Below are 26,303 nucleotides of genomic sequence, written 5' to 3'. Positions count from 1 at the left end.
AGATACAAATATTGACAAATGTACTCATATAAAAATAAAATAACAATTGTAACTACAGAAGATGACCTCCATATGCCAACAAACATTGGTTATATAATTAGTCCATTATAATATTCTTGACACATAAAAATCATCTTCTATAGTTAGAATAATCATTTTATTCTTATATTTTTTTGTGACTGAAATTAAACAAAAAAAACAAAAAAAAATAAAGTGTACTATATTTTATTCTTATATAAATATATTTGTCAGCGTTTCATCGTAGAAATGGTAATTTATTCTAATTTTATTTCTCCACCTCTTCCTTAAATAGAGCACAGGGGACATAAATTTAACAAGAGCCCGCGAAAAAGAGCAGAGAGCGAGACCCAGAAATCAGCATCATCACCATGTCTTCTTCTTCTTCTCGATTCAATGGCAAGATGGGTGGCTTGAAGTTTTGCACCAAATGGTTTGTGCCCCCTTTTCCCATGTTTCACTCATTCATGTGTTCATATGCTTGTTCTTATTAACAGTTAATTAGAAAAGGGGTGGGTTTCGATTCCGTTTTCAGCAATAACATTCTGTACCCTAAGGAAGACAAGGAGTTAAAGATTCTCATGGACGCTTGCCGCAATTGCGATCACGAGGTGAACCCTTTTCCCGTGCTAAATCCATTGATTCCAATCAACCTAGTTTTTAGTTCCCAGAAAGTTCACATTTTTAACTAAATTATTTATAAAGTAAGGAACTTTTACTTTTTTTTGTTTTATTTTTTTACAGAATCATTAATAGAAAGATTTTGGCTTGGTTGTCTTTGATTTGGAATGTTGAGTGACCAATTTTTCAGTCCTGGAGTTTGTAATTTATATGCTTACCCCTTTTATTTTTAATTTTATTTATTTTTCAGGAGATTGCTCATAGCAACATTGTGTATAGAACAAAGATACATCATTCTACTGCAGAGAATACTCAGGCTACTGAGAATCTAGCTGCAGACCCAACTCTTCCACGCACCAAGGCGGCTCGCTGCAGTCAATGCAACCATGGAGAAGCTGTGTTCTTTCAGGTAAATTCCAACTCAATGGCATTGAAGGACTGCTTTTCTTTTTATTTTATTTGATATTAAATGTTTGAGGAAAAGAGAGAAGAGGGTGTTCCACTCCAATGTAAGGGCAATTCCAAATTTCCAATGATTTTCTATCTCATAAGTTGGATTCTGATTTTGCAATTTAGGAATTTTGGTCTGTTTTGTGTGTTCATGGAATGATAGGAAGTAGAGTCATTTTGACTCGTTGAAAGTCATGACTTATTTTGTGGATAAATTAAAATCTTGACTAGTTAGTATTGGATTTCAACTTCTACCACCTACTCAGTGTGAATGAAAAACAAAATTTATCTACGGAAAGCTTGTGAATGCTGTTGCTTAAACAGGAATGTTTCTAGCTTAAACTTGATTCTATAATGTACTGATTACGTTTTGAAGTCCGGACAATTTTGGTAATTTTATGTTTTTGTGTGTATATGGGATCATAGTATTTGCTAAAATGCAGTACTTGATCAATTGTTCTGTTTTTTTTTTTTGAATTCTTAGATTAAGAAATAATTTAGGATTTTCTTCATTTATATTATGTGGGTGAAGAAACGTTTGATGTAAACCTTTGAATCTGAAGTGTTTGAACTTCCTATTTTAAGATCATAGCATTGAAGAAATATTGCTCATTTCTTTGCTGCTGTTTCAAATAAATTTTGATTAGTTTTTGATTATGTATAGTTTTGAATTTGTAATGTTTTCAGGGAACAGCCAGAGGTGAAGAAGAAATGTGTCTTTTTTTCGTTTGCTGCAACCCGAATTGCGGTCACCGATGGAGAGACTGAGGCTGCTCAATTCAAGTTCCATATTGGATTGAAGATAAAGTTTGAGAGGTGTTTAGAGTGATTGCTAACCAAAAAATCATTTCAATTATAGCTTTTGTACTCATGTAGTTTTTTATAATGTCAAGCCATTGTGGAACTTGGCGATGTAGCTCATGTTGAGTGAACTGATATCAGAGCAAAACTGTGTTTCTATTTCCATCTATTTACAAGACTCAAAATTTTAAGGTAATTTAAGAAGAAAACGTGGAGTTATTTTAGTTTATTTATTTTTAAGTAAAAATATTTGTATAAGCTTTTTTTCATTTGTGATTGAAAATTTTACCAAAGTAATATAAAAAGTGCTATGTGTACACTATAAGAATAGTTGATTGTAACAAAGTAATTTTAACATGTACTTTATAAAAATAGTTGATTGTTTATGTACATATAGTTGGTAAAAAAGGAAAAAAGAAAAAAAAGAAGAAAAAGAAGAAAAAAAATGCAGCATTAAAAATATATTTTTTGTATTTTCATAACAAAATGTTAGTGTTAAAATTTAAAAATTTACGTGTTATTGTTAAAAAATTTCGGTGTTTTTTATTCTAATAAATTTTGCATAATTTAAAATCTTTTTTTTTTTTCTTTCACCTTTTTGCTTTTTTTTTTCATTTTTTTATTTTTTTTATTTTTTTTAATTCTTCTTGTTTTATTCTTTTAAAAGAAATAAAACAAAATATCAAATAAAGAAGGCAATACCAAATGAGGAAGATGAAAAAAAAAAACTCAAATCGCACCAATAATAGAAGGAGACGGAGGCATACAAAAAAATATGGAAAAAAACACAAAGAAGAATAAGTTAAAAATACGGAAAAAAACACAAAGAAGAATAAGTTGTGTGAGTGGATTTTGTTGGATTTGGACCATCTTAATTAGACTTGATTGCGAAAAAACTTAAATATGTAGGAAGATTTTATTTTCGTTAACCGCGTAAATGATCATTCAAAAAAATATATAATTACATAACTATATAAAATATTTTATATTTTTAATACATTAAAATTAAATTCTAATTATATTATATTCTTTAATTTTATATTTTAGTGTTTTACCTTTATATAAGGAATAAGAAAAATTATCCAAAATCACAATTTATTCTCTAATTTTTAAATAAAGAAAGTTCTAAATTTGTATGTTATAATATTTGAATTTTTAATAAGAGAATAATTAGAAAGGAAATTAGGGATTGAAATTAGGACTTGTAAATCATTGCGCTCTCTATATAATAAATAAATAAATTTAGATAAAAATTTAGTTGCAGTCGATTTTATCTGAAGTTGATACTTGAGAGCCGTGAGATAATTTGACTAATTTGACTAAATTTTTATCTAACGGCTCTTAAATATCAACTTCACATGAAGTTGACTTCAGCTGAGTTTTCACCATAAATTTACTGAGTTGAAGTAGTGGCAGTAGGAAGAAGAAACAAGAAACAAGAAACAAGAAACGAGAGCCCGCGCAAAAAGACGCAGAATCAAAGCTTCGAAGCTGTGCCTCTTGTTGCTTGTTAGAGCCTTGCAAACATGAGTACCATGAAATTTTGCCGCGAATGGTTGCTACCCAATTATCTTTTTGAAGATAAAATCGTTTTCTGTCTAATTTTGATTGTGAAATTCTTTGAATTCAGAATAAGCTGATTCATGCACTTGTATTGTTTGATAAAATGCTTACAATGAATAACTGATCAAAATTGGATTTGGGATTTGGTATCAGCAACAACATTCTGTACCCTAAGGAAGACAGGGAGCAGAAGATTCTTCTTTATGCATGCCGTAATTGCGATCACCAGGTTCTCTTCTTCTGATTTCTCCTTCGTTCGCTTCTCCTTCAGGGTTGATTCCAGTATGCTACTAACATTTTACCACACAGCAAAAAATAAATAAATAAATAAATAAATAAAAATAAACTTGTTTGTTTACTTTTACCAAATCATTGGTTAAAAAGACTTCTTCTTTCGTTTTTTGGGGCAAAACATTAATCTTGTTTATTTGTTTCATCGAATCATTGATAAAAGCAAATAATTTGGGATTTGAAGCTTAGAATTATCTGAACTGGAAGTGGTGGGTGCATGCGTTTTTCATGCACTTTTGGTGTGACAATTTGTTGCCTCTGGCCTTTGTGTTGTTGGTTATGGAGCCATTGTTTTCTTGTTCTGATGTCTGAAAGTTAATTGGGAACTGCTTGTTTGACTGGTTTGTTCAGGAGGTTGCTGATAACAACTGTGTGTACAGAAATGAGGTGCACCATTCTGTGGGAGAGCGAACTCAGGTGTTGCAGGATGTGGCTGCAGATCCAACTCTACCTCGCACCAAGGCAGTTAGATGTGTTCAGTGCAACCATGGAGAAGCCGTTTTCTTCCAGGTACACTGTTGATTATAGCACTGAAGAATTGCATTTTATTTTTATTGAGATATTTAGAGGGTAGAAAAGGTGTTCCATGGCAACAATAATGTCTGCCAAATATGTCTTGATTTTCTTGCAATAGTAAGTTCTACAGTTAAGGGATATCCCTTGTTTAGTGCATGTACCAATGCCCAGAATGATGGAAGGTAGTCATATAGTCTTAATGAGATTCATTAGTTTACTTTGGATATACTGATCAGATGGCCTTAGCTTTCGACTCTCTCCCTCCCAATCCAGAAGTTTGAAACACAGGAGAGCAATAAAACCAAGTCTTTTACTTTGAAGGAAAACCTGTGACCAAAAACGCCTCAAACATAAACTCGAGCGTAAAAGGCTCTTGATTATAGAATATGTGTAGAAGTGTAAAGATGCAATGCTTCATTGTTCTGTGCTGCTTGAGTGATCAAATCAGACTGAACTGTTTAGAGTTACAGACTTGAGAACATTGCTAGAAAATGAGAGAGATGTATTCATCATATAGATCAACATAGGGGAGATTTTTGCTCAAATGTGGTGCTTGATCTTTTGGTCTAACTTTATATGATAGGGGATTTCTTCCTGCTACATAGGAAGTGTATTTGCTTTTGATATAACTTGTTCAAAAGTGCGAAGTTAGTTCTTAACTAAACAGAAGACAGGCAGGCAGCTCATTGAGTTTGTCCATGTATACCTAAATCATAAACTCTAAAAGCATTCATATTTGTCCACAAAAATCATGCAGTTATGTTGTGTTGGTGAAAGATGTTTTGGTGTATGCTTTCGATATGCTATGAATTTGGATAAACACAGAGCTCCATGTCAAGGAACTCTTGTATTTCAATTATTGATGGCTGTTTGTTTAAATGTATGCAGGCAACAGCCCGAGGGGAAGAAGGAATGACGCTTTTCTTTGTTTGCTGTAATCCAAACTGTGGATACCGATGGAGAGACTGATGGTGGCTCTATTCAGGGTTTTATGTTAGAAAGATCCAATTTATTTTGTCATCCAAGAGAGAGTGAATTTTCTTGGTTAAACACAGAACTTTAGAACCAAAATGCCATTATTATCCTGTTTGCCGAGAAGGAATCTGAATTTACGGTTTATTAAATTGAACTTTTTATTCACATGAACGTGATGTTTTTTATACCAAATGTGAGATGTGGGTAATTGAACTGGAATGAAAAGTTGCTATAACAGTTGTTTAGAGTTACACTGGTGACGTTTTATGAAGAGTTCAAATAGATTAGACTATTTTTTTGGAAATGACAATTTTACAACCAGAAGTCAACCAACAACTACCTTTGGGTTACGGACTCTTAAAAAAGTTTTTTATGCCGTTGTTGGACTTCTAGCTACATAATTAACATTCTTTTTTTCATTTTTACCTCTTAATATTACCATAAATAATTCAACTTGAAGTTAGATCATGAATTTTATCTGACAGCTATATAAGTGTTTATGTCTTACGTTGCTTTATCTTTAATTTTAAGCGCTCTTTTTTTGTATAAGAAATTTGGTCACTTTTTTAAATTTCTTTGGTTCAATATACCTATCATTCTTTCATTTCAATGCAATATTTACTACCCTCCAAGGAGAGTTAACACAATAAACAATAAAATATTTGAATTAGAAACTAGTTATTAAATAAAAATATTTAATCAATTTGTGACTATTTAATTTTCAATTAGTGTGCAAATGACAAATGCACATTCCTCGAAGTTGAATACATGCCATTTTAGAAATCAAAATTATCAAAACAGAAGCTGGGTTAGTAATTAACTCAATCAGACAGCAGGATTAAAATCTGAATGTGAACTTTGCATTTGCTATCAAATGAGTATCTCTATACAATGTTGAATGTAGCTGCAGAAATTTTCCACAGCAAAAATGCTACTATATCCCGATATTCTTTCCTATCACTAAACTCAGCAGCAAGTTCATTAAACAATAAAGAAACTAATCCAAATGGAGAACAAACGGGGGAAAAATATCTACAAAAAATTTAGCCTAAAAAATTAAATAGTTAAGGCCCCTTTGGCCTTAAAATTCGCTATGTGCCTAGAAAGAAGCTAAGAGCTATAAAGATAAAAATGTTTTCGTGAACCATTCTGAAAGGCGTTTGATTTTTGTTGACATCCCCGCATCTTTTTCAAAATATGCAGCGGCATTCGAAAGCAGAATTGTCACATCATGTTTCAATGCCTCCAATCTTCGGTAATAATTGTTCTCTAACCTTGACTCTATCAAATCAAGAGACAGTGGAACAGGGAATCTGCAAATTTACAAGAAATCTTCAAGTAAACGTTGATAGTGATACACTACATAGTGCAACTTCAAAAAGGCTATAGATCGAATACCTGTTCAAAAATTTTAACTTGGATGAAATTTTCTGCAATTCATGAACTCCATAACGATCCTGGATATTGGTGACAAAAGGTAAGTATGTACATTGTTTTTGCCTGCAAAGACAAAAGTCAAAACTGGCAGGGATTTTTAAGATGATACCTGAACTTTATTTCCCGACTCCTGTAATTTGGTGAGTGCAGTTAGCAGCTTGTTTCTTACTTCATCATCAATATGAGGCTGTTCCCATTGAGTATCAGCATCAAAAAGCTCCCAAGGACTGTGTAAATGTGTTTCTGTAAGATCATTCTTGTACCGAATAGTATATCTCTCCCATGGACTGTCTGGAAATTCAGAAGATTTGGCTTTTTCACACATAATTCGACCTTCCCACCAACTTCCATCGGACTCGCTGTCATCTTTCCACCAAACCCTGCATTTATCCCTGCGCGTCCAATTTCTTTGCATAGCAGCATCAAACCTGGTTCTTTCAACCAGAAAATCTGGGAAGCCAGTCACATCTGGTAAATTCAATTTAAAAGATTTGCCGAAAACACTAGAATCAGGATCAACAAACTGAAGGATCATTTTGCAGCATCCATCACCAGAACCCGAATCATGAGCATAGTCAAGGCTTTGAACTATACAATATTCTACAGCTCTTATGTTTTCCTTAATCGACATCCAAGGCCCTGCTTCCTTTTTGCGACTATAATTAGCTATGTATTCCTGGTGCCCCTGAAAAATGGATATTTTCGAAGGAAAACATATTGTATGAGACATACAAAACTAATATAACACCTAGAAAAACCGTCATCCATCTCGTTGATGATATTTCTTAAGAAAGATATTACACCTATAAAAGCAATAATACTTAAACCATAAATCAAAGATAAACCAATAAAAAAATAAAATAAAATAAACCACACACGCAAAACTATAAAATGTAATAGGTAATTTTATGACTAACCTGCCTCAAATATACAACTTCATCTCCCTGTTGTGGAATAAATCTACAACCTTCTTCCTGAGTTGATAACAGCAACCACGATCCTTTATTAGCGGATTGTAGTGATTTCTTTCTATTTACAGGACTAGTTTCATGAGTTTCATGAATATTGTAACTAGATCTCCGGCTCCTGGTGGACCTTATACCAACGGTCGATTTTGAACTAGAACCTCTTTCTTCTTCTGTAAACTTTACTCCATTGGTCTGCATGTTATGTTGACTTCTACCAACACCATCTTCATGCCCATTTTCCACTTTGAGATGATTCCCCTTGTCATTTGGGTCAGATGTGATTGGCTCCATCTCTATTGATCCATTGTCACGAACATCCTTATTTGTGCCATTACTGAAACCCACTGATGTATTGAAATTACTATTGCTTCCATTAGAAGTGGATTCTCCTAAAGCACCACCATTAGCTGAATTATTAGATGCCCTATTTGATCTTGATCTTTTGTAAACGGCTTTGAACATTTTATCTCTTCTGGGATGTGGCTCTAGTGGACCATTTGAAGTACAATGTTGTGTACCTTGAGCATCTATTTCTTGTGATCCATTTTCTCCCCGATTGGGTATTACTACCTTGCTGTTGTCACCATTCTCAGTAACAATCATACACTGTTCATTGCTGGCATGATTGCTACATGCACTATTCTTTAGCACTGGAGATTTTGTACCATGCTTGGATGAACATTCAGGATCTCTTGAACCTCTTTTTGATCTTAACTTTGTTAAGACGGAAGGGAAACTGCTATTTGGTTCAGGCAGTTGCTCAGCACCACTATTGCTAACAAATGCAGTACCTGTATTATCAGGAATCAGGGCTGACACTAGTGATTCCTCTTTATTCCTGTGATCTCTGGTAGTTGTGAGCTCTTCCTCATTCTCACCATTCTCAAAAGGGTTAAAAGGATGAGTAGTACAATCACCATTGTCATTGATATCTGCTAGACTGTCTACCATATTTTCATCATTTTTGGTTTCTGAAGGAGGGGTCAATGGACTAAATTCCTTCTCCTCTTTTTCTGTTTCAGTGAGATGATTACTAAACTTCAGAGAGTCAGGATTTGCATTTGATACTGCAGCTTCTCCCACTCTCAGAGGTTTGGAAGAACGAGGCCTAACCACTCCCCATCTAATTTTCTCCAGCAAGTCTACACGGTCTACTTCAATATTCAACCGATGTGATCCTTCAATTGTATGGTAACTTCCACTGCCAGAATAACCTTCATCCATACAACTATTCTTATTAAAATTATGAGCTTCCTGTGCAGATTTTGATGACGACCCAACCAACTCAGCTTGGTTGTCAAATCCATGAGTATGTTTCGATGTATCACGAATTGGAAACTTGAGAACCAATCTCCTTCTGTTCCCTGCAACTGCATCAGTCTCCGTTAACCCATGAGATTTCATGTCCTCCGATTCATATGTTGATACTTCTTTTCCTTTTGAAGATTTCAGTTGATCATTCTGTGCAGCTCTATCAGATTCATCGGTGTCCATGTTAGAATCTTGCAATGTTGATTCACTATCTGAAAAATCACCAACCAAACTATCATCTTCTCCATCTGTTGGGGTACCAGTAATTTTAGAAAATAAGTGTAGAGCATTGCGTGCAGCAGCTCTTTGAGGTCTGGAAGATTTGGATTTAGAAGTTTTCCTTGATGCTTTTTGGCCACTTTTTCCCTTTCTGCTTCGGCTACCAGTTAAATTATTGCCATCAACCTCATCCAAGTTCCTCCTTTTTACACGTCTCCCAGAAGAAGTCATAATCTCAATCTGTAGAAAAGAAAACAGGATAATTCAAATTAGTTACAGAAGTCCTTAGGAGCATGGAGTTTACATTCTCTGTAAAACTTACTTCAGTCTTCTGTCTTTTTCTTTTTGATCTACGGATACAGTCCATATGAGCATCCTCCCCTTCACTGTTGTCTGTGCTGCACCCTGTATCGCCAGAGCCATTGGAGCTTGAACATTCTTGCTCGCCTCGAGAAGAGAAATCTTCAGTGACATTATATTCTGAATCTGCATCATCACTAAACACTTCAATTTCTGGAGCCCAATCCATAGCATCTATAAACTCCGGAAGGGGTTCTGCAAGCAGATCCAAGTCTGCCAATGGAAGCATATGATAATCTGGGTCCAAACTGAAGTCAGGACCAACAGCAAGCCTTAGCGATGATGGCCGCCACTCAAGGCCTAAAGCTCCTAATCGTCTTTGCTGAAATTCACTCTGATAAGGTTCTGGATAAGGAATCATTGCTGGAAATTTGACAACATATAACAACAATGTATAAGAAGAATAACTTAGGAAAACAGAAACAAAAGAAATACAGTATATATATATATATATATATATATATCATGGACAGACCCAGGAAGCAGAATTAACCTGAATCACAAAGCAAATCTTGCAGATTTCGTCGATAGGGTACAATCTGAGTTTCCTGATTCAAAATTTAATACCAGTTACAGATAAGAAACGGACTTTATATGAGCATAAATAAAACATGAATCAGAAAAAGCATCATAACTTTAGAGAAAGTCATTTTATCAACACTTAAGGATTTCCACAACATAATTGCTTAAATTTATCATATCAGGTGCCAGTGGATGATCCATCATAAAATGTATCATTTAATTTTTCAGGAGTGAATCAAATACAGTTTAACCTTGAGCTTTCTTATATTAATATTCCTACTATTAAAACAAATTAAACCTTACTCTAAGTTAACGATTATGTACCAAAATACTCTTTTTACCTTGCATTACGCTGTTTTAGGTTTTTAAATGCGTTGACAGCTGGTTAGTACCGAACTAACCTACCAATGCATTAAAAATTAAAATGTAGTAGTTTAGCGTCAGTGCAAATAGAAAGGAGTATTTGGGTACATAAATTTTCAATTGGCATAAGTAGAAAAATGCATGGATTAATTCCTAGAAAAAACTTCACCAACAATCTCACTCAAAAAGATAAAGATACACAGCAGTTGCAGCAGAGGTATAAGAAGTTAACGGGATGTTATACAACCTTCATAATGAAAAAGAAAATTAAGCAATCAACTAACCTGGTCAAGTACATTACCATGGGTGTCTTGAATGAGAGGACGATAATCACCAAGAAAGAACTGTCAATATTGGCCAAGAATATTAGTCCCAAACATTAGCAAAGAGACAGAAAGCATGTAATGGGTTAGAGATATATGTACCTGATCATATTTTGCATCTTTCTGGGACTCACCTTGACCTGTACTTAATATATATAGTTGACCAACATCATCTGAAAGTATTATAGATGTCCCATCCCTATAACATAAATGTATGATTCAACAAAACATAAACAAACTGATTCAGGTAGTGTACAAATGGATTAATAAAACATCATATACCAACAAAACAAGGCTATAGCTGAAAATAAAAATTATTGGTGTTTATACCATGAGAATAACTTTTGAAAACTATTGAAACCACCAAATATGTCTAGAGAATTTATTGCAAGCTAAATTTCTAAGCTCGCACACTTATACTTACGGAGAAAACTTCCCATCCACCAACTTAAAATGTGACATCTCGTATATCCGGATAGGCATGCCTTCCCATATCTAAAATCATGAAATATCGAAGTCATACAAACAACATAAGAATGCCTGGAAATCTGCAAGATAAGAAAATAACCAGTGACTCACATCCCACACAATAGTTCTTCCATCATATCCAGCACTCATAGCTATCCGAGGATTAAATGGGTGAACATCCAGAACATATGTCTACACACAGAAAATAACAAAGCATGACATATCAGACAGATTCTGCAGAAAATAAGCAGTCAATATTATCATACTTTTTTTCCTTCAGCACTGCAGAAAAATAAAGCATGCAGACAAATGAAAGGCATCTAGTTAGCTAATGGTTACACCATATGAATCCAATTGAATGGGACAACTATAGAAACTAATACCCACGTCCCCCCCCCCCCCTTTCCTCCTCCTCTCTCCCCACAACCACAATTGTAACACCTACCCATCCACTTTTTTGTTTTTTGACGTAAAAGAAAACAAAATTACTTGAAACAAAGAAATGCAATTCAAAGGAGGACAAGTAATCCCAAAGCTCAGATCATGAGACCCCCCCCCCTTATTTTTTTTTCTTTTTTCACTTCTATTCTCTCTCTTAAAAAGCCCTGTGCTTCATCTTTATAAAGCAAAAAATGATATCTAGTGAATTGCAAAACAAAAAGGTCAACCGTTTGAAACATAATCAAATCAACTTGTAAACTTTGAAACAAAAACGGAGAAACACAACAATAATATCAGATGTCATGCATATAATTGTCGTAACAAGCCTATAAACCACAACTGCTATGTCTTCTGACAGTGAAAAAATGGTATTTAAAGCAAAAACCAAGAAAGTGAATACTCACAGAATCAGTATGGCCAGTCAACGAGTGTACTAAGCTGCCATCAGAAGCATTCCAAACACATATTCTGCAATCTGCAAGAAGGTTTAGCAGTCAGATATTGTAGTCGCAACCAAACGATGAAATAGGATTGCATGATCACAATGCATGCATGACTGTGGTGTGCAAAAAAAAGCTATTTGTAGCAGTTGCATTATCATATAACTTCCTTTGCTAATTTAGATATGATTTTTATTCCTATTTCAGTTAATTGCTTACAAGAAAACTAAATCTCCCACAATAACTTATACATGAACATTAAATAAGGTATGACAATGAGACAAAATAAAAAGCAGAAAAACGGTGAAAAAGGAAAGCCAAGAGAGAAGGGAAAGAGGGGAGCACTACAGGAGAGACAAAAACAAACCAACTCACCCATAATAGCTGCAAGGACAAAGCGGTTATCTAGGCTCCAAACAATCATATTTACACCACGTGGAGTGGGTAGAGTTCTCTGACGAGGACCACCTCTCTGAGGTTGAGGAGGCATAGGTGGAGGTGGAACTCTCAGATGATATGCCCGAGTCCAGCGACCACTTTTCCCCTAAATGGAAAAATTTTGAGAAACTAGAATGTAGTCAACTAATCTTTGGTAATTTGGGTAACAAAGTAGCCACAACTCTCACTTTCCTTCATAAAAAGAGGAAAAAGAAAGAAAACAACCATAGAAGGAATTACATTTGATGAATCTTACATGTGACCTGCGTGATTTGGGAATCCATATAATAGCACTCCCATCACGAGAGCAGGTAACAATATTGTCATGATTCAACCTGGAATAAAAGCCAACTAGATTATTAGATAGCAAAATCATTGAGAACTGGGCAGAAGGCATTTTTAGCTGGAAGAAAGCAGAGAAGAGGAGAGGGCCAATCTAGGAGTCAGAACATTCAAAACACTAGTTCCCGAAGATATATATACACACCCACCCACCATGAATTCTTAAATTTGGGAAGATTTTCCTCTTTCCAAGTTTCTGATGTGGAAAACCGAGATGCTACTGCACATCCACTGCAAAACATGAAGCAAAGGGCATTAGCACGCAAAAATTTCATCTATCAACCAGTATATCAGATACTAGAGCAATACAAACCTAAATTGCACATAGTTTACATCATTTTCATGCCCGGATAACACATCTATCTCGTGATTTGGCTGTTCAGTATCATCCACACTTGGTTTACAAGCATTCCAGACCTGTAAAACCTTGAAGTTAGATAAGAAATTGTGAAGCTGAAAATCCATTTCAATAAATACATGATTGGTTTAATTAAAGGAAACCTAAAGCCCCTCCCCCCCCCCCTTCTTTTTTTTCTGTGAGTTCTTTTCTTCCTTTCTCTTCCTCATTGTAAACTTCTCTGAATGCTACTTAATATGCAAAGCTAAACACTCATTTAGATGCTAGCACTAAACAATATGTCAGAGATAGTTGGGTACTCTTATAAATGGAAAACGATCAAACACCTCACAAGTTATTTCTACAGTAAATTTTAGTTTTGAGGCTGTCTTGTTAGCATATGATGACCATTAAAGCCTATACACTATCGCATTCAAATATATGATAGAGGAAATAAGAGATATTTTCATATTCAGACATGTATGATGTATGTATAGAGATATGTACCCTAGCAAGATTATCAGAGCTACCAGTGACAAAGACAGTCCCATTAGCATTAAAGGCGCAGCAAAAGATCTGATGGCTATGTGGCAAAGTACTAGAAGATGAAACACCATTCCTCCCTGAATAAGGTATTCCATGTTAGTTCTTCTCACAAAAAAGAAATTACTCAATCAATTCACAAAAGAATCAACTAACCAATTACAGAATCAGAAGGCCTCGGAACATATATTCTTGGACTTGACTGAGTGTACCTTGCATCCCATATCCTACAAGTTCCATCATCAGAGGAACTGCAAAATATACAAGACACAATATTAACTTGGGAGAGAAAGCTTGCAATTCTTAAGGTAAGGATAATGCATGCAAAAGCAAATCAGGTCAGTCCATTAAACGCATACAAAAATCTGTAGGCTGAAGTTGAAAATAACATTTTCAGTGTCATGATAAATAGCATCAATAGGAAGAAATCAGGACCGTTTAATAGATTGATCCTTTAAAATCCAACTCACACAGATTATCTCCCCTAAACTATTATATTCACGACAAAAAGATAAATTTATACTGAAGATAACCCCCTAATGTTTATAAACTATTATATTCCGGGCCTAAAGTAAATGAATAAGATGGATTAATCATCAAGAATCAGACAAAATCAAAATAGAGAAACGGTAACAAAATGGCTAAACTCTATGGGCAATAATAGTTGGGTAATATGTAGTTGAAAATTGTGTCTCATGGTACCATGGGACTACTTAAGTATCTCATAATTAGATTGGTAACCTCAAATTTACTGTGCGTTTTATGATTAGCATCCACATCACAGGCATATGACTATATTACAAACTTCTTTTGTTTTCTTTATTATAACAAACTTACGATAAAAGATGGTACACAGTTCTTGGACTAAATGCTATTGCAGTAACAGCTCCAGTATGTCCCCGCAAAACTGATATTGGTAAGCCATCTGGCAAGCGCCACTATGAGAATAAAATAGTCAAACATAAAGTGCATACAAAAAGCACAGGGAGAATGGAGAAGGAAAACAAAATGATACAACTGAATAAGTCACATGGAGCTTACAACTCGAATGATACAATCATTCGATGATGATGCAACTAAAGCATTGTTTGAACTCACAGCCAGGTCAGTGATATCACCCTATCAAACATAGCATACAGTTCAATCTAAAGGCCAAAGAATATCAAACAAATGAAAATCCAGACAAAGAGGAGAAATAAAATTTATTGTACAAAACAAACTCACCTCATGTCCACGGCAACTGGCCAAACAATAGGCAGTTTCCATTGACCAAATTTTTACCAGTCGATCATCTGAGCCCGTGATGACATATCTCCCTGACCGATCTAATATAGCTGTGGCATGTGTTAAAGTAAACTCAGTCGCATGTTCAATAAGCAACTAGCAGAATTCAAGAAAGGAGGAGAGAAAAAGGGGGAAGGGGGGTGTGGGGGGACGAAGATGGTAAGGCCCAGAGCGGTATGAAATCTTCAAATGATACACAATAGAGTTTAGACCAATTGATGGCTAAAATAGTGGAACTGATCATTTCAGTGTTATGGAGCATCTGATTGGAGCACAAGGCACCTTTAAGGGTGCAGCCGCCCCTTAACTGCCATGAGGTAGGATTGTGATTATGGCTTCCTTTTGCTGTTCTAATCTGGCAGTTCCAAGGGATTGATTGTCATTTAATAGAGTATGCGTACAGATTATTATGATAGACTTGCATGCAGAGAATCATTTATCTGCCTAACTAGTCTGACAGCTTGGCAGGTAAAAGACTCTTCTACCCTCACTGTGTAGCTTGCTCAGCAAGCCTTACTCTCCCCCACCCCCTCCCCCCCCCCCCAAAAAAAATCACTTTTACCGGATTATATCTTTCCGTCTTCCTTGTGGTTAATTGTCTTTAGCATGTTCAAGTGTTTTTATTCACCCCTAATTGTGCTTTGTCCCTTGCTCTATAATACAATGTGTATTAATTATATATATAATACCTTAGGAGGAGAAAGAGACAATAGAAGGATCAATTATGACATTTCTCACAGTAAGCTATTTCTGCCTCTATCATCTTTTAAATAAGACAGCTACCCATTAAATATATATATATAATATGGCCTTCCCCAACTATGTATCTCTACTCTACTGTAACCCTTAAAGGAAAAGAAAAAGAAACAACGTAAATTCTTATTTCAGGAAAAGTACAAGGACAACAAAGTTACAGAAAAATTCTAAACATAAGCTAGATTATTTAGCACTACAAAGAATAACCTACCACAATAGACAGCATTACGGTGTCCTCTTATCCTCTTGATATTTTGCATTTTCTGTACCATGGTAGAAGGCTTTGCAATTGCATAGCAAGCAGCACGTATAGATGGCGCACGATGGTGTCTGGGAAAACCACCCCCAATTTCCCTCAAATTAAGCCCATGAACCTGATTGGCTTTCATATGAGGCCAGCGCATGTGAGGAGGTGGCCGCTTGACTTCATTTATTTTATCATTGTCATCTGTAACAGAGAAAAGTATAATCAGTTAATTCACTACTTAGTTTGAGAATTTCCACAGCACAATGAAGTGTTAATGCTGAAGTTAATAATAATAATAAAAAAAAAACACAAATAAATGACACATACAGCTCAGAAGTGAAAATGAACCCTTCCCCAAAAGAGTAGGAACATCAGCTGCATTTGGAGCATTTCCACTACTAATGCGAAGAGATGGGGAGGCTGTATTTAATAACAATTGCTTCAAAAGCTTGACTAAGTGATCCTTTTCAATGTGAGGATACCTGTAGAATAAGTAATAATGAAGTCAACTGTGTTGCAAAGATCATAAAGAAAGTTAACATTTAAAAAAAAAAAAATCATTACATACTTATTTGTTAAAAAATTACAGCATAAACGAATAGCAAACAGGTAATCTACCATAAGATATCAATACAACTAACAGTAAGATGAAAAACATGAATGTTAAAATGGGCCAGTGTAGGTGAATTTTGAAGTGTCTAACAGTGAAGACAAATTCGTTTAGAGAGTCAGAAGAGGCTAAAAAATAAAAATAAAAAATTGAAGAAAAAAAAGGGAAAATATCATAATACCTCTCCAACAACTTATCGTAAGTTAAAGAGAATGATAGACCATCATCATCTTCATCACCTCTAGGTGCCCCACTCCTTGAATACCAAGCATGATACCTTCTAGGTAAGAGTTGATGTTCAAGAAGTTCATTCCTGAACTGCATATAAGTTTTATGGCACGGCCCAGCAGAAAGGAAGTGCATCATGAGAAAATAAACTTCTCTAAGGTCAACATCCACATCCATGTCGCGATTCTGATTTGCCATCTTAAGCTGAGCTTTTTCAGGCACCTTCTTGGAAATAGTTAAACGTTTCAAATTCACAGAAGGTGCATTACCAGGAGGAACATACTTCTGCAAAGCCATATTCCTGTGAAGCACAGATAGAGCCTAAACTTACAACTCATTATTTTGGGACAAAATAAAAGTGAAAACAAAATGTAAAAGGCAATTAAGGAAATCACTGGAAAGAAGAGCAACAAATAGCTTATAGCCAAGATTCAGATATTGAATTCATTTATTGAGAAAGTATACAGATAAAACAAAAGTATAACTATCATTGAGCTACATAGTTCCGATGATTCCCTTGTTCCTACCCAAAAGAATAAAAAAGAGAGAGATAAATCAACCAGTAAATAGTAATTGATAAACTTAAATCTATCTCCACCATCTCACCCTCAAAGACTGCATGAATATTGATTTTCCATCGGAAATAACAACTTGAAGAAAAGATTGACTAATGACCATTCAAAACAACCAGCTCCTAATCTTGGATTGACATTCAAACATAATATATAGAGTTTAAAGATTTAAAAAATAAAATGGTCCTTTTTTCCAATCAGAGGATAACAGGAATATTTCAAAAATCCAGAGCTGAAATTTGCAAAACTTCAGTGTGTTTGGGAAAGCTCTAAAATCAAAATTGTTTATCTGTATAATCATTTTTATGTAATTGATTATATATAGAATTAATTTATGTTTGGATACCTTAGCTAAAAAGTAATTTTAAGACAATATGTTTTGTTTAGATAGTCGACGAAAACAAAATTGCTTTTATATAGTAAAATCACTAGACAGGGTATGAAATGATGTTTTATATATTATTTGATACTTGAGGTAAATTTAATAAAGTCCTAAAATATCTGAAATAATGAACTTCTACTTAACATCATAAACTTCAAAAAGTTGTTTCTCAGCTATAAGCAGTTGATTATAATCTATTTTAAAATTTTACCCAAACAAGTTTTCTTCCCCAACCCCCACCCCACCCCACCCCAACCCAACAAAAAAATAAAATAAAATAAAACAGCTTTTTCGAGGGTGAAGAAAAGCTGATTTAGGAAGTTCCCAAGCATGCTCTTTTTCCAAAGAAAAACCAAAATATCATGTCTGGACTATGAAAGACGTACACATAAAAAAAAAAAGAATAATAAACCTTGTCCCAGAAGCTTGGATTGGCTACATAGATTAGGCGCTGGCATGATGTTGTGTCATGAGTTATGTTTTACATTTAGAAATTGATTTAAAAGCTCTACACCACTTTTAATAGTTTTCTCCTACGGTATTTCCAGGTTTCTCTCTACCTTTAGCTACTAGACTACCCACTATTAGATCCACCCTCCATTCTTAGCTACAACGATTTATGATTCGTTACCTAGTTCCTAAAACTGCCAGAAAGTCCTTAAGCCTAACACCTAATTTACTACTTAAAATCAACTAAGCCTTCTTTTTTTTTTTTTTGGGGGTCTTTTTTGGTCTCTGGATAGTGGATATATTTGAGGGTTCCATGACAAGGTCATTATCTGCCATTTCCTAAGGCCATAAGTAACTTAGATGTGTTTGGAACAAGGAACAGAATGGGACAAGATAGTAAGACAGAGATACCAAGACAATGTAATTTTGCATCCCACCGTGACACTCTTAGCCTTTGTCTTAGTGCAACCAAACATATTTGTGTCCTACCCTGTCCCTGTATTTGTCCATGGATACTAACCAAACGCAACCTTAATGACGGAGTGTAAACAATCTCCAAATTCACTATTTCTTTTCTATGAGATGAATCAGCAATCACCTTCACATTATACATCCAATTCAGGATCATCGACCTTCTAATGTACAACATTATCCACTAATATCCAAGTTAACCACAGCAGCATCATCCAGTTGCAGAGTGTCCCCTCTAATGTACAACATTTCTGAAATCAAAACCTATTCTCTCTCTTAAAGCAGCAAATAAACTAAAAGGAGAGCATGAAAAGAAACCCTTTGTCCACATTCTATAACCAACTCAAACAAAATAGGAGATAATGTGTATACAAGTTGTAAGATGCATTAATTTAACCATCAAACCCATGAATTCTTCCTCAAGATTTTCATATCATTATTGACACCAAAACAAATTCATATTCTCCATTGAATACAGTCACTCAATTTCACAACATTCATCAATCAGAAAAATCCACAAGGGCAGAGAGTAGACTAAACCTCATGAATGAGTAACAGATTCAACCACAGAAGCAGCCTCCACGGCTACAAAACTCTCCTCTAGACCTCTGACCCACCATAGAACGCATCACACATTCCTCTGCACCATTCAAAACAATCACTAACAGGAAAACAAAAAAGATTATGAAACCCTAAATTCAATGTGCCAAAAGTTAACCAGAAACAGAACACACAACAAACACATCCACAGAGTAAAACCAATCAAGCAAAACAATATCAAACACATGAACCAAAGGAAAGCACGAACTCCTGAAAATTTGAACAAAGTAAAATGAAAATTCAAATTCAAAATATGAGAACAAATAAATATTGTTTAATTTGACCTAGTGGCATGAATGGAATTGACTTTCCATAAGGATAAACAAGGTCTAGTTGTTTATTGTACCGTTCTTGTGGATTGAAATTCAATACACAGAGAGAAAGAGAGTAATGGTGGCCTGTGGAAGTTGGAAATTGCGGGTTGAGGAGAATGGCTTCAAAGCATCGAGTGCGAATCACGCGCCGTAATGCGATTTTAGATTCGTGGAGGCTGCTCGGTGTTCTGTGCCCTCTCTCTCTTTTTGGCTCTTCAGTAAATAAATAAACTAATAAATTTAAAAAAATAATTAATTGGAGAGGGAGGCACAGAACGGAGAAGCAGAAACGAAAAGAGAGAACGAAGAAAAGGATTGGACAAAACGAATCGTTTTGATCCTTTACGCTCCCACTAAATACACTCTACCCCAGGGTCCCCAGCAGCCACAATATAATGGGGTTTTTATATTTTGCTTTTGCCATAGTGAAAGTCTGAAAGATGATAAATTTATGAATTAAATATATATTTTTTTCTTAAGGCGGTTTACCACGCGCTAGTGGCTTCGTGCAATCTAAACTTTTAACAAAGAAATCAGTAGAATTTTAATTTATTGAAATTTGTTATTATTTTAATATTGTTAAATTTCACACTTTCTTGACATGTGATATATGATTTAAGTTATAATTAGTTCTGATAATTTTTATTAAAACAGAGTGTTTTATAATTTAATTTTTTTATGAATTCATGTTTTATACTTTTAATTTACTACTTTATTTTTATATAAACTTTTGATTTCAACAACTTTATATATACAATTATAAGATAATTTTTTATATGCATAATTACTTAAGTAGAAATACTTTTCTGCTATTGAGCCTCTTGACATATTGTAATCAATTCAGATTTTGGAGTATCAATTTAAATATAGAAACTAAAAATATAAAATGGAAAACTTATTTGAAAGAAGAGTTAATTATTAATTTGATACACGAAATATTCAGGCACCGACAAAAAAATCTCTAAAAAATATTATCGTTATAACAATTCCTGATTTATTTTAAAATACAAGAAAAATAACCAATAAATATTATATTTTTTATAATTGACAAAAAATTTGTATTTGACAAATAACTTATTTATTTAATTTAAATTTTTGTGCCAACATTTGAATAAATATTTAAAACATGCACACAAAAATTGATAGCAAATTTGATTTCTAAATTTTTCTTTTTATTTTTTAAAAAAAATTAGTTATTTACAATAAAAAATTTAAAAAAATTTACTTGATGTAAAATTACAAAATTTCGAGGATAAAAAAAATTATTTTTCTAATGATATTTACAAAAAATTATATCAAAATATAATCTTTAAAAAATTTTTATATTATATATTTAATATGTAGTATTTTTATCATATTTTTTAATTTTTCGAGAATTTATTTATTGTTAATACTTTTTAAGATTATTTTGGTCAATGATATAAATTTTCGGGTATTAATTGATTAATTTATTCTTTGAAAGAATAAAAAGAAGAAAAATATATATCTTTTCCTAAATAAAAAAATAATATTTTCAAAGTTTTCCACTACTTTTTCAAAGTAAATTATAATTATCAAATAACTTGACTTCATAGTCACCAAAAAAATAACTTGACTTCATGGTAGATGCGTGTAGGTTAACGTTGATGAGCTGCATGTATGTTGAGTTGAGAACTTGAGATGCAAATCCATATATCCTTGTTGGCATTACAAATAATTTTTTGCTTTTTGTTTTGAACTTTTTTAATTTAATCACTTTCCCCCCTTTGAAGAGACAGTGTTATCATTGGCATGTATAGTCTCCTGCAATCACACCGGGAAAATGAAGTCATGCGAGTACAAATTTTCGTTTCCTAATTCAGCAAAGAGAAAATATATGGTACATGATTTTTTTTTTATGTGAGATTTGAGAAAATTAGGTAAAACGTAATAATGAAAATTGACTTGCGTTTTGGACTATCTTTACAAATTCAGTTAATAACTAACTCAAAAAAGTATTCCATCCTCCAAAAGTGAAGGAGAAGAAATCGTTAAAATGCTCGCGTGACAGAATAACATTATTAAAGTCATATTATATGTAGAATTTATACATTTTTTATTTTTGTGAGTGTGTAGAATTTTTACACTATTGTAAGTTTCTTTTCGGGTTTAAAGTTCGTTTTAAGAAGAGTAAATTATTATTTTTATCATAAAAGTTAAAAATGTTGACATATTTATTTATAAACGATAAAAATTATCATTTATACCCATAAAAAATGGCTTTTGTAAATAAAATTATTCAAACCCTAAAAAATTAAATAAAATTCTTAAATTACCCTTCTCTCCACCACTACTATCATCGTCTTTCTCCTCTCTCTCAATGTTATCAGCAACTCAATCCCAACATCGTCACCCTAATCCCTTCAGCTTTCCAGAAAAGAAAGGCAAAGTTAGTATACCAGAAGTGGCCGGTCTTCCAGGCCTGGTTGTGCTTGCTACTGCATCCAATCTTGGAGATGCTGACGAAATCCTCCTCGGCAAAAACAGCGTCGTTATAGGTGAGGAGGGCAGGGCCCTGCCACTAGACAAGGGTGTCGAAGAGAAGTGAGTCGCGACGGTGGGAGCGGCAGTCGAGGCCAAGGGAGACGGTAATGGCGTCAGCATCGTCGGCAGTCGATTGTGCATTGAATTACAAATGTGACTATAATTATAATTTGCTTTTATCTTCCTTATTTTCAAGTTATTGCTTCTGTGGTTGGCGTGCTGAGACAGAAGACGAGGTTGAAGGGGGGAAGCAGAGCCTACAGTTGAGATCGGAGTCGAAAAATGGAGGGAGAAGGAAGGGTGGTGATGGTGGTGGTGGTGATGGTAATGACAGCAGTGATGGTGGTAGTTGGGGAGGAGAGTGGTGGTAGAATATGGGATTGGAGTAGTTGAAAACATTGAGAGAGAGGGGGAGGAGGGAGAGACGATGGTAGTAGTGGTGGAGAGAATGGTAGTTTAAAAATTTATTTTATTTTTTAGGATTTGAATAATTTTATTTGTAAAAACCATTTTTTATAGGTACAAATAGTAATTTTCGTCTTCTATAAATAAATATATCAACGTTTTCAACTTTTATGATTAGAAATAATAGTTTACTCTTTCAAAAAATATCGATTATTTTTTATAAATATTTATAGAAATATAATATGTTGCTATTTATTTAAAATTTTAAAATATAATTCTTAGGAATAAATAGAATAATTTCCTCTCATTAAAAAGGTATATATTGATATTTTCATGTCAAGGGAATAAAATTTAAATATGAAATTACTAGTATATTTCTTAAATATTGGGGTTAATTTTAAATTTTAAATATTCTAAAAAATATGTCTGATAAAACAAGTTTATCCTAATTTATTATCGAAACTATTAAAAATAATTCTCAAACATTAATGGCACTAAATAAACAATTTTTTATAATACCTGAATATGATATTGCTAGGGATAATATTTCTGAGAATATAACATATTTTTAGAATAATTTTGTTAAGTACTAATCAACAAGGATGCAGCAAACTGCAATTAACTACTATTTTATATTAATTTAAAAAAAATTCAAATTATCACCAGAAATATTTAAAAATTTAATAAAGAATATCTAAAATTAAAAAAAAATATCTAAAAGCAAATGATAACAAATATCTAAAATGATTGTGAAAATAATATCTAAAATTATTTAAAAAAATTATTTTTAAATTTCTAATAAAAAAATATTCAAAACGTAATAAAAAATATCTAAAAACTAACAAAAATAGATATCCAAAATCATTTTTAAAATTTCAAAACAAATCTAAAAAATAAAAAAATATTTGAACTTTTTTTTTAATTTTCTCTTTGAAGAGAACATGAATTTAAATTATCATGAGAAATATCTAAAAACCTAATAAAAAATATCTAATATTTAAAAAAATCTAAAATCAAATGATAATAAGTACTCAAAATCATTGTAAAAAGAATATCTAAAAAAAGTGAAAGTATTGGGAGACAATAATTTTAGTATACAATGTGTACAATAGAAATAAAAAAGGAAGATAAAATTAAAATTAAAAATCAGATCATTAATTATTTAATTTCAAATTTTAAAATTTGAAAAATTAGGATTAGTATTTAAACTTATTCACACTACGTACGGTTATTTCTAATCTCACCATAACCTCCAATACACGTCTAAAACTCGCCGCCATCTTCTCTGGTCGTCACATCACGCTGTTGCACTCCCCACCGGCCATACCGACGCTGCTGCAACCTCCCATCGACACCACCTCCACCTCCGCCGGTCAGCCTGATGCGCCTCACCCTCTGTCGCTGTTTTCTCGCCACTCTCCCGGCAGCCATCATCGCAGACGGCAAGTCCTACCTTCCCGTCGTGCGTCTGTTGTGCCAGGCTCGTCTCTCTCACCTGTGTCGTTGCAACCCCCGACCAACCGTGCCATCGACGTCGCCACAGACTCCAGCCGACACCGCCATGGGTTCTAACATATGCCGCCAAAAGCTCAACGACGCCGCTATTTGAATTAATCGTGTGAGTATGGTAGATATAATGCACGCGTGCTTTAAGGCAATATCAAATCAAACACTCAGTTGCTTACTTTTGATTCTCACTCATGTCAACTCCTCTGTTCAAGCTTTTTTTTTAATTTTTGTTTCTCCAGTTTTATGCTTACATCAACTCAAAGAGATTCATGTGTCAAATTATACATTTTCCCTTTTCTTTAATAAAAATTAAATTGTTGGATGATCATAGTTAGTTCTTCTGTTTATTCATCTCATTCTTTTTCTATTTTAATGGTCAATTTAGGATGATCATTTGGGGTCAAGCAACAGTTTAAGTTTGGTGTTCTGATGAGCGGATATTTTATATACTTTTTAGTAGTGTTTTCTTAGTGTTTTTGGTTTTGTTTTGTTAAGTTTTATCTAATTTTAGTAGGTTTTAGTGCAAATATCACTTTTTTATGCTACTTTGAGTTTTTGTGTTTTTCTATATTTTTAGGTGATTTTTGAGTGATTCTGGCAAGTTTTGGAAAAGTCTGATTCAGAGGATGAGAAAGGACTGCAGATGCTATCAGATTTTGACCTCCGTGCATTCAAATATGCATCTCTAGAGATACAGAGGTCCAAATGGCGTGCTCTTAACAGCATTGGAAAGCTAACTTTCAGGGCCTTCCAGCAATATATAATAGTTCATACTTGTCTTTGGAAATGAAGGCTCAAAACAGGCGTTGAACGCCCAAACCACCCCCTTTCTGGCGTTTAACGCCCCAAAGGGAGCAAGCTTGTCATTTGGACGCCCAAAAGGGAGCAAGGTTGGCATCCAACGCCCAAAGAGGAGTCCCAACACGTGGATTCACCCCAAACTCAGCCCAAACACTCACTAAATAGGCCCAAGAAGTGGATTTTCGCACTAGGAGTCTAGTCTATCTTATTTCTGTAATATTTAGTTATTAGATTAGTATATATAGACAAGAGTTCACCCTTGTTAGGGACTCTTGCCTCGCTACACGTTTCATATTTTATCTTCTGTAAGCTAGGAGCAACTAAACCTCCTAAATTAAGGTTAGGAGCTCTGCTGATTCTCATGGATTAAGAATATTACTGTTTCTATTTCAATCTATGTTTGATTCCATTCTAAAATGTATCTTCGTTCTTCGAACTAATGAAACCGGGTGGAATGAGAGTATGACCCGTTTTCTACATGGGTTCTTGCGAGTCCCTAGCAGGATAGCATTGAATCACAAGCTTGATTATACATCTCTTAGACGACTAATTCACGACTTCGTTGGGGACATGAGAACATCTGTTCAGCCGAGGTACGAGGCGATTAGGGCCTTTGCGGTATAGACTAGAATCATAAAGCTTCATTCTTCGATCTGAAAGATCCGACCTTGTCTGTGACGTTTTAAGTAGGATCACCAGGGATTAAATTACTAGAGCTTCACCCTCGTTCAGATTGGATGACCATTAGCACTGGCGTGTGATTTGAAGCAGAGGAGACTAATGACCACTATAGCCCCAGCGTTAATCACTTACAGTTTGCCATGGAATGATTCATCAATTGTTGGAGTAGACAGTAAGAAAAGTTGATTCAGAAAGAAGAAACATCTCCGAAGCCTCAACCGAATTCTTATCGTTGTTTTCACACTAATTCAGTAATTCTTTCCTTATTTTGTTTTTATGCGTTTTTCATATCCACTATCTTTTCTACCTGCCCGACTAAGATTTGTAAGATAGCCATTGCTTGCTCAATCCGACAATCCTCATGGAATTTGACACTCACTCACCAGAGGTATTACTTGGACGACACGGTACACTTGTCAGTTCGACTGTGCGGAATTTGCAGAGTCCCAACATCTAAAACATATATTAAGAAACATTCAAAATTTAATAAAAAAAAATATCCAAAATCAACTTTACAATTTCAAAACAAATAAAAAAACTAGGAAAAAATTTGAAAACTAACAAAATGTACGTTTAAAACTATTTAAAAAAAGTTCAAAATTTTAAAAAAAATTTCAGAATATCAAAAAAAGAAAAGTTCGAAACTTAAAAAAAAAACCTCTAAATTAAAACTAGTCATCCACAACCAAAAAGAACGACGCGACCAAAAGGAGGAAGGAAGTTGTGGTGCGGCGTGAGGAGGTA

The 26,303-nt window shown here is 34.0% G+C and overlaps 3 protein-coding genes across 5 annotated transcripts; 2 read left to right on the top strand and 1 right to left on the bottom strand.

Moving 5' to 3' along the window:
* The first annotated feature begins 263 nt into the window (after positions 1 to 263).
* On the top strand, positions 264 to 2,099 carry LOC112796346 (DNA-directed RNA polymerases II, IV and V subunit 9A). The gene is made up of 4 exons (XM_025838760.3): positions 264 to 451; positions 554 to 629; positions 890 to 1,048; positions 1,777 to 2,099. The coding sequence occupies exons 1-4, from the start codon at positions 390 to 392 to the stop codon at positions 1,855 to 1,857; spliced, it is 378 nt and encodes a 125-aa protein (XP_025694545.1). The 5' UTR covers positions 264 to 389; the 3' UTR covers positions 1,858 to 2,099.
* Positions 2,100 to 3,075: 976 nt separating this feature from the next.
* Positions 3,076 to 5,486, top strand: LOC112796347 (DNA-directed RNA polymerases II, IV and V subunit 9A). Its single transcript, XM_025838761.3, has 4 exons — positions 3,076 to 3,445; positions 3,607 to 3,682; positions 4,096 to 4,254; positions 5,149 to 5,486. Exons 1-4 carry the CDS (start codon positions 3,417 to 3,419, stop codon positions 5,227 to 5,229), a joined length of 345 nt encoding a protein of 114 aa, XP_025694546.1. The 5' UTR covers positions 3,076 to 3,416; the 3' UTR covers positions 5,230 to 5,486.
* A 587-nt stretch (positions 5,487 to 6,073) lies between these two features.
* On the bottom strand, positions 6,074 to 20,096 carry LOC112796345 (uncharacterized). Of its 3 annotated transcripts, none has more exons than XM_025838752.3 (25): positions 19,694 to 20,096; positions 19,288 to 19,387; positions 16,826 to 17,173; positions 16,362 to 16,516; positions 15,999 to 16,235; positions 14,972 to 15,081; positions 14,789 to 14,866; positions 14,585 to 14,685; positions 13,904 to 13,998; positions 13,712 to 13,827; positions 13,181 to 13,284; positions 13,021 to 13,098; positions 12,782 to 12,860; positions 12,463 to 12,631; positions 12,052 to 12,122; positions 11,318 to 11,398; positions 11,163 to 11,233; positions 10,841 to 10,937; positions 10,700 to 10,759; positions 10,024 to 10,078; positions 9,493 to 9,893; positions 7,590 to 9,410; positions 6,782 to 7,357; positions 6,634 to 6,692; positions 6,074 to 6,548 (listed from the first exon to the last, which is right to left on the bottom strand). In XM_025838752.3, exons 2-25 carry the CDS (start codon positions 19,290 to 19,292, stop codon positions 6,353 to 6,355), a joined length of 5,163 nt encoding a protein of 1,720 aa, XP_025694537.1. In that variant the 5' UTR covers positions 19,293 to 19,387; positions 19,694 to 20,096; the 3' UTR covers positions 6,074 to 6,352. The 3 variants fall into 3 exon arrangements, with proteins under 3 accessions (XP_025694537.1, XP_025694539.1, XP_025694542.1); XM_025838754.3 differs by having other exon boundaries at positions 19,632 to 19,857; XM_025838757.3 differs by lacking the exon at positions 19,288 to 19,387.
* Between the last annotated feature and the right edge of the window lie 6,207 nt (positions 20,097 to 26,303).

Source organism: Arachis hypogaea, chromosome 4 (assembly GCF_003086295.3).
Source record: "Arachis hypogaea cultivar Tifrunner chromosome 4, arahy.Tifrunner.gnm2.J5K5, whole genome shotgun sequence".
Classification (NCBI taxonomy): domain Eukaryota; kingdom Viridiplantae; phylum Streptophyta; class Magnoliopsida; order Fabales; family Fabaceae; genus Arachis; species Arachis hypogaea.
The sequence above is the reverse complement of the archived record's forward strand: the minus strand, read 5'-3'. Positions and strand labels throughout refer to the sequence as shown.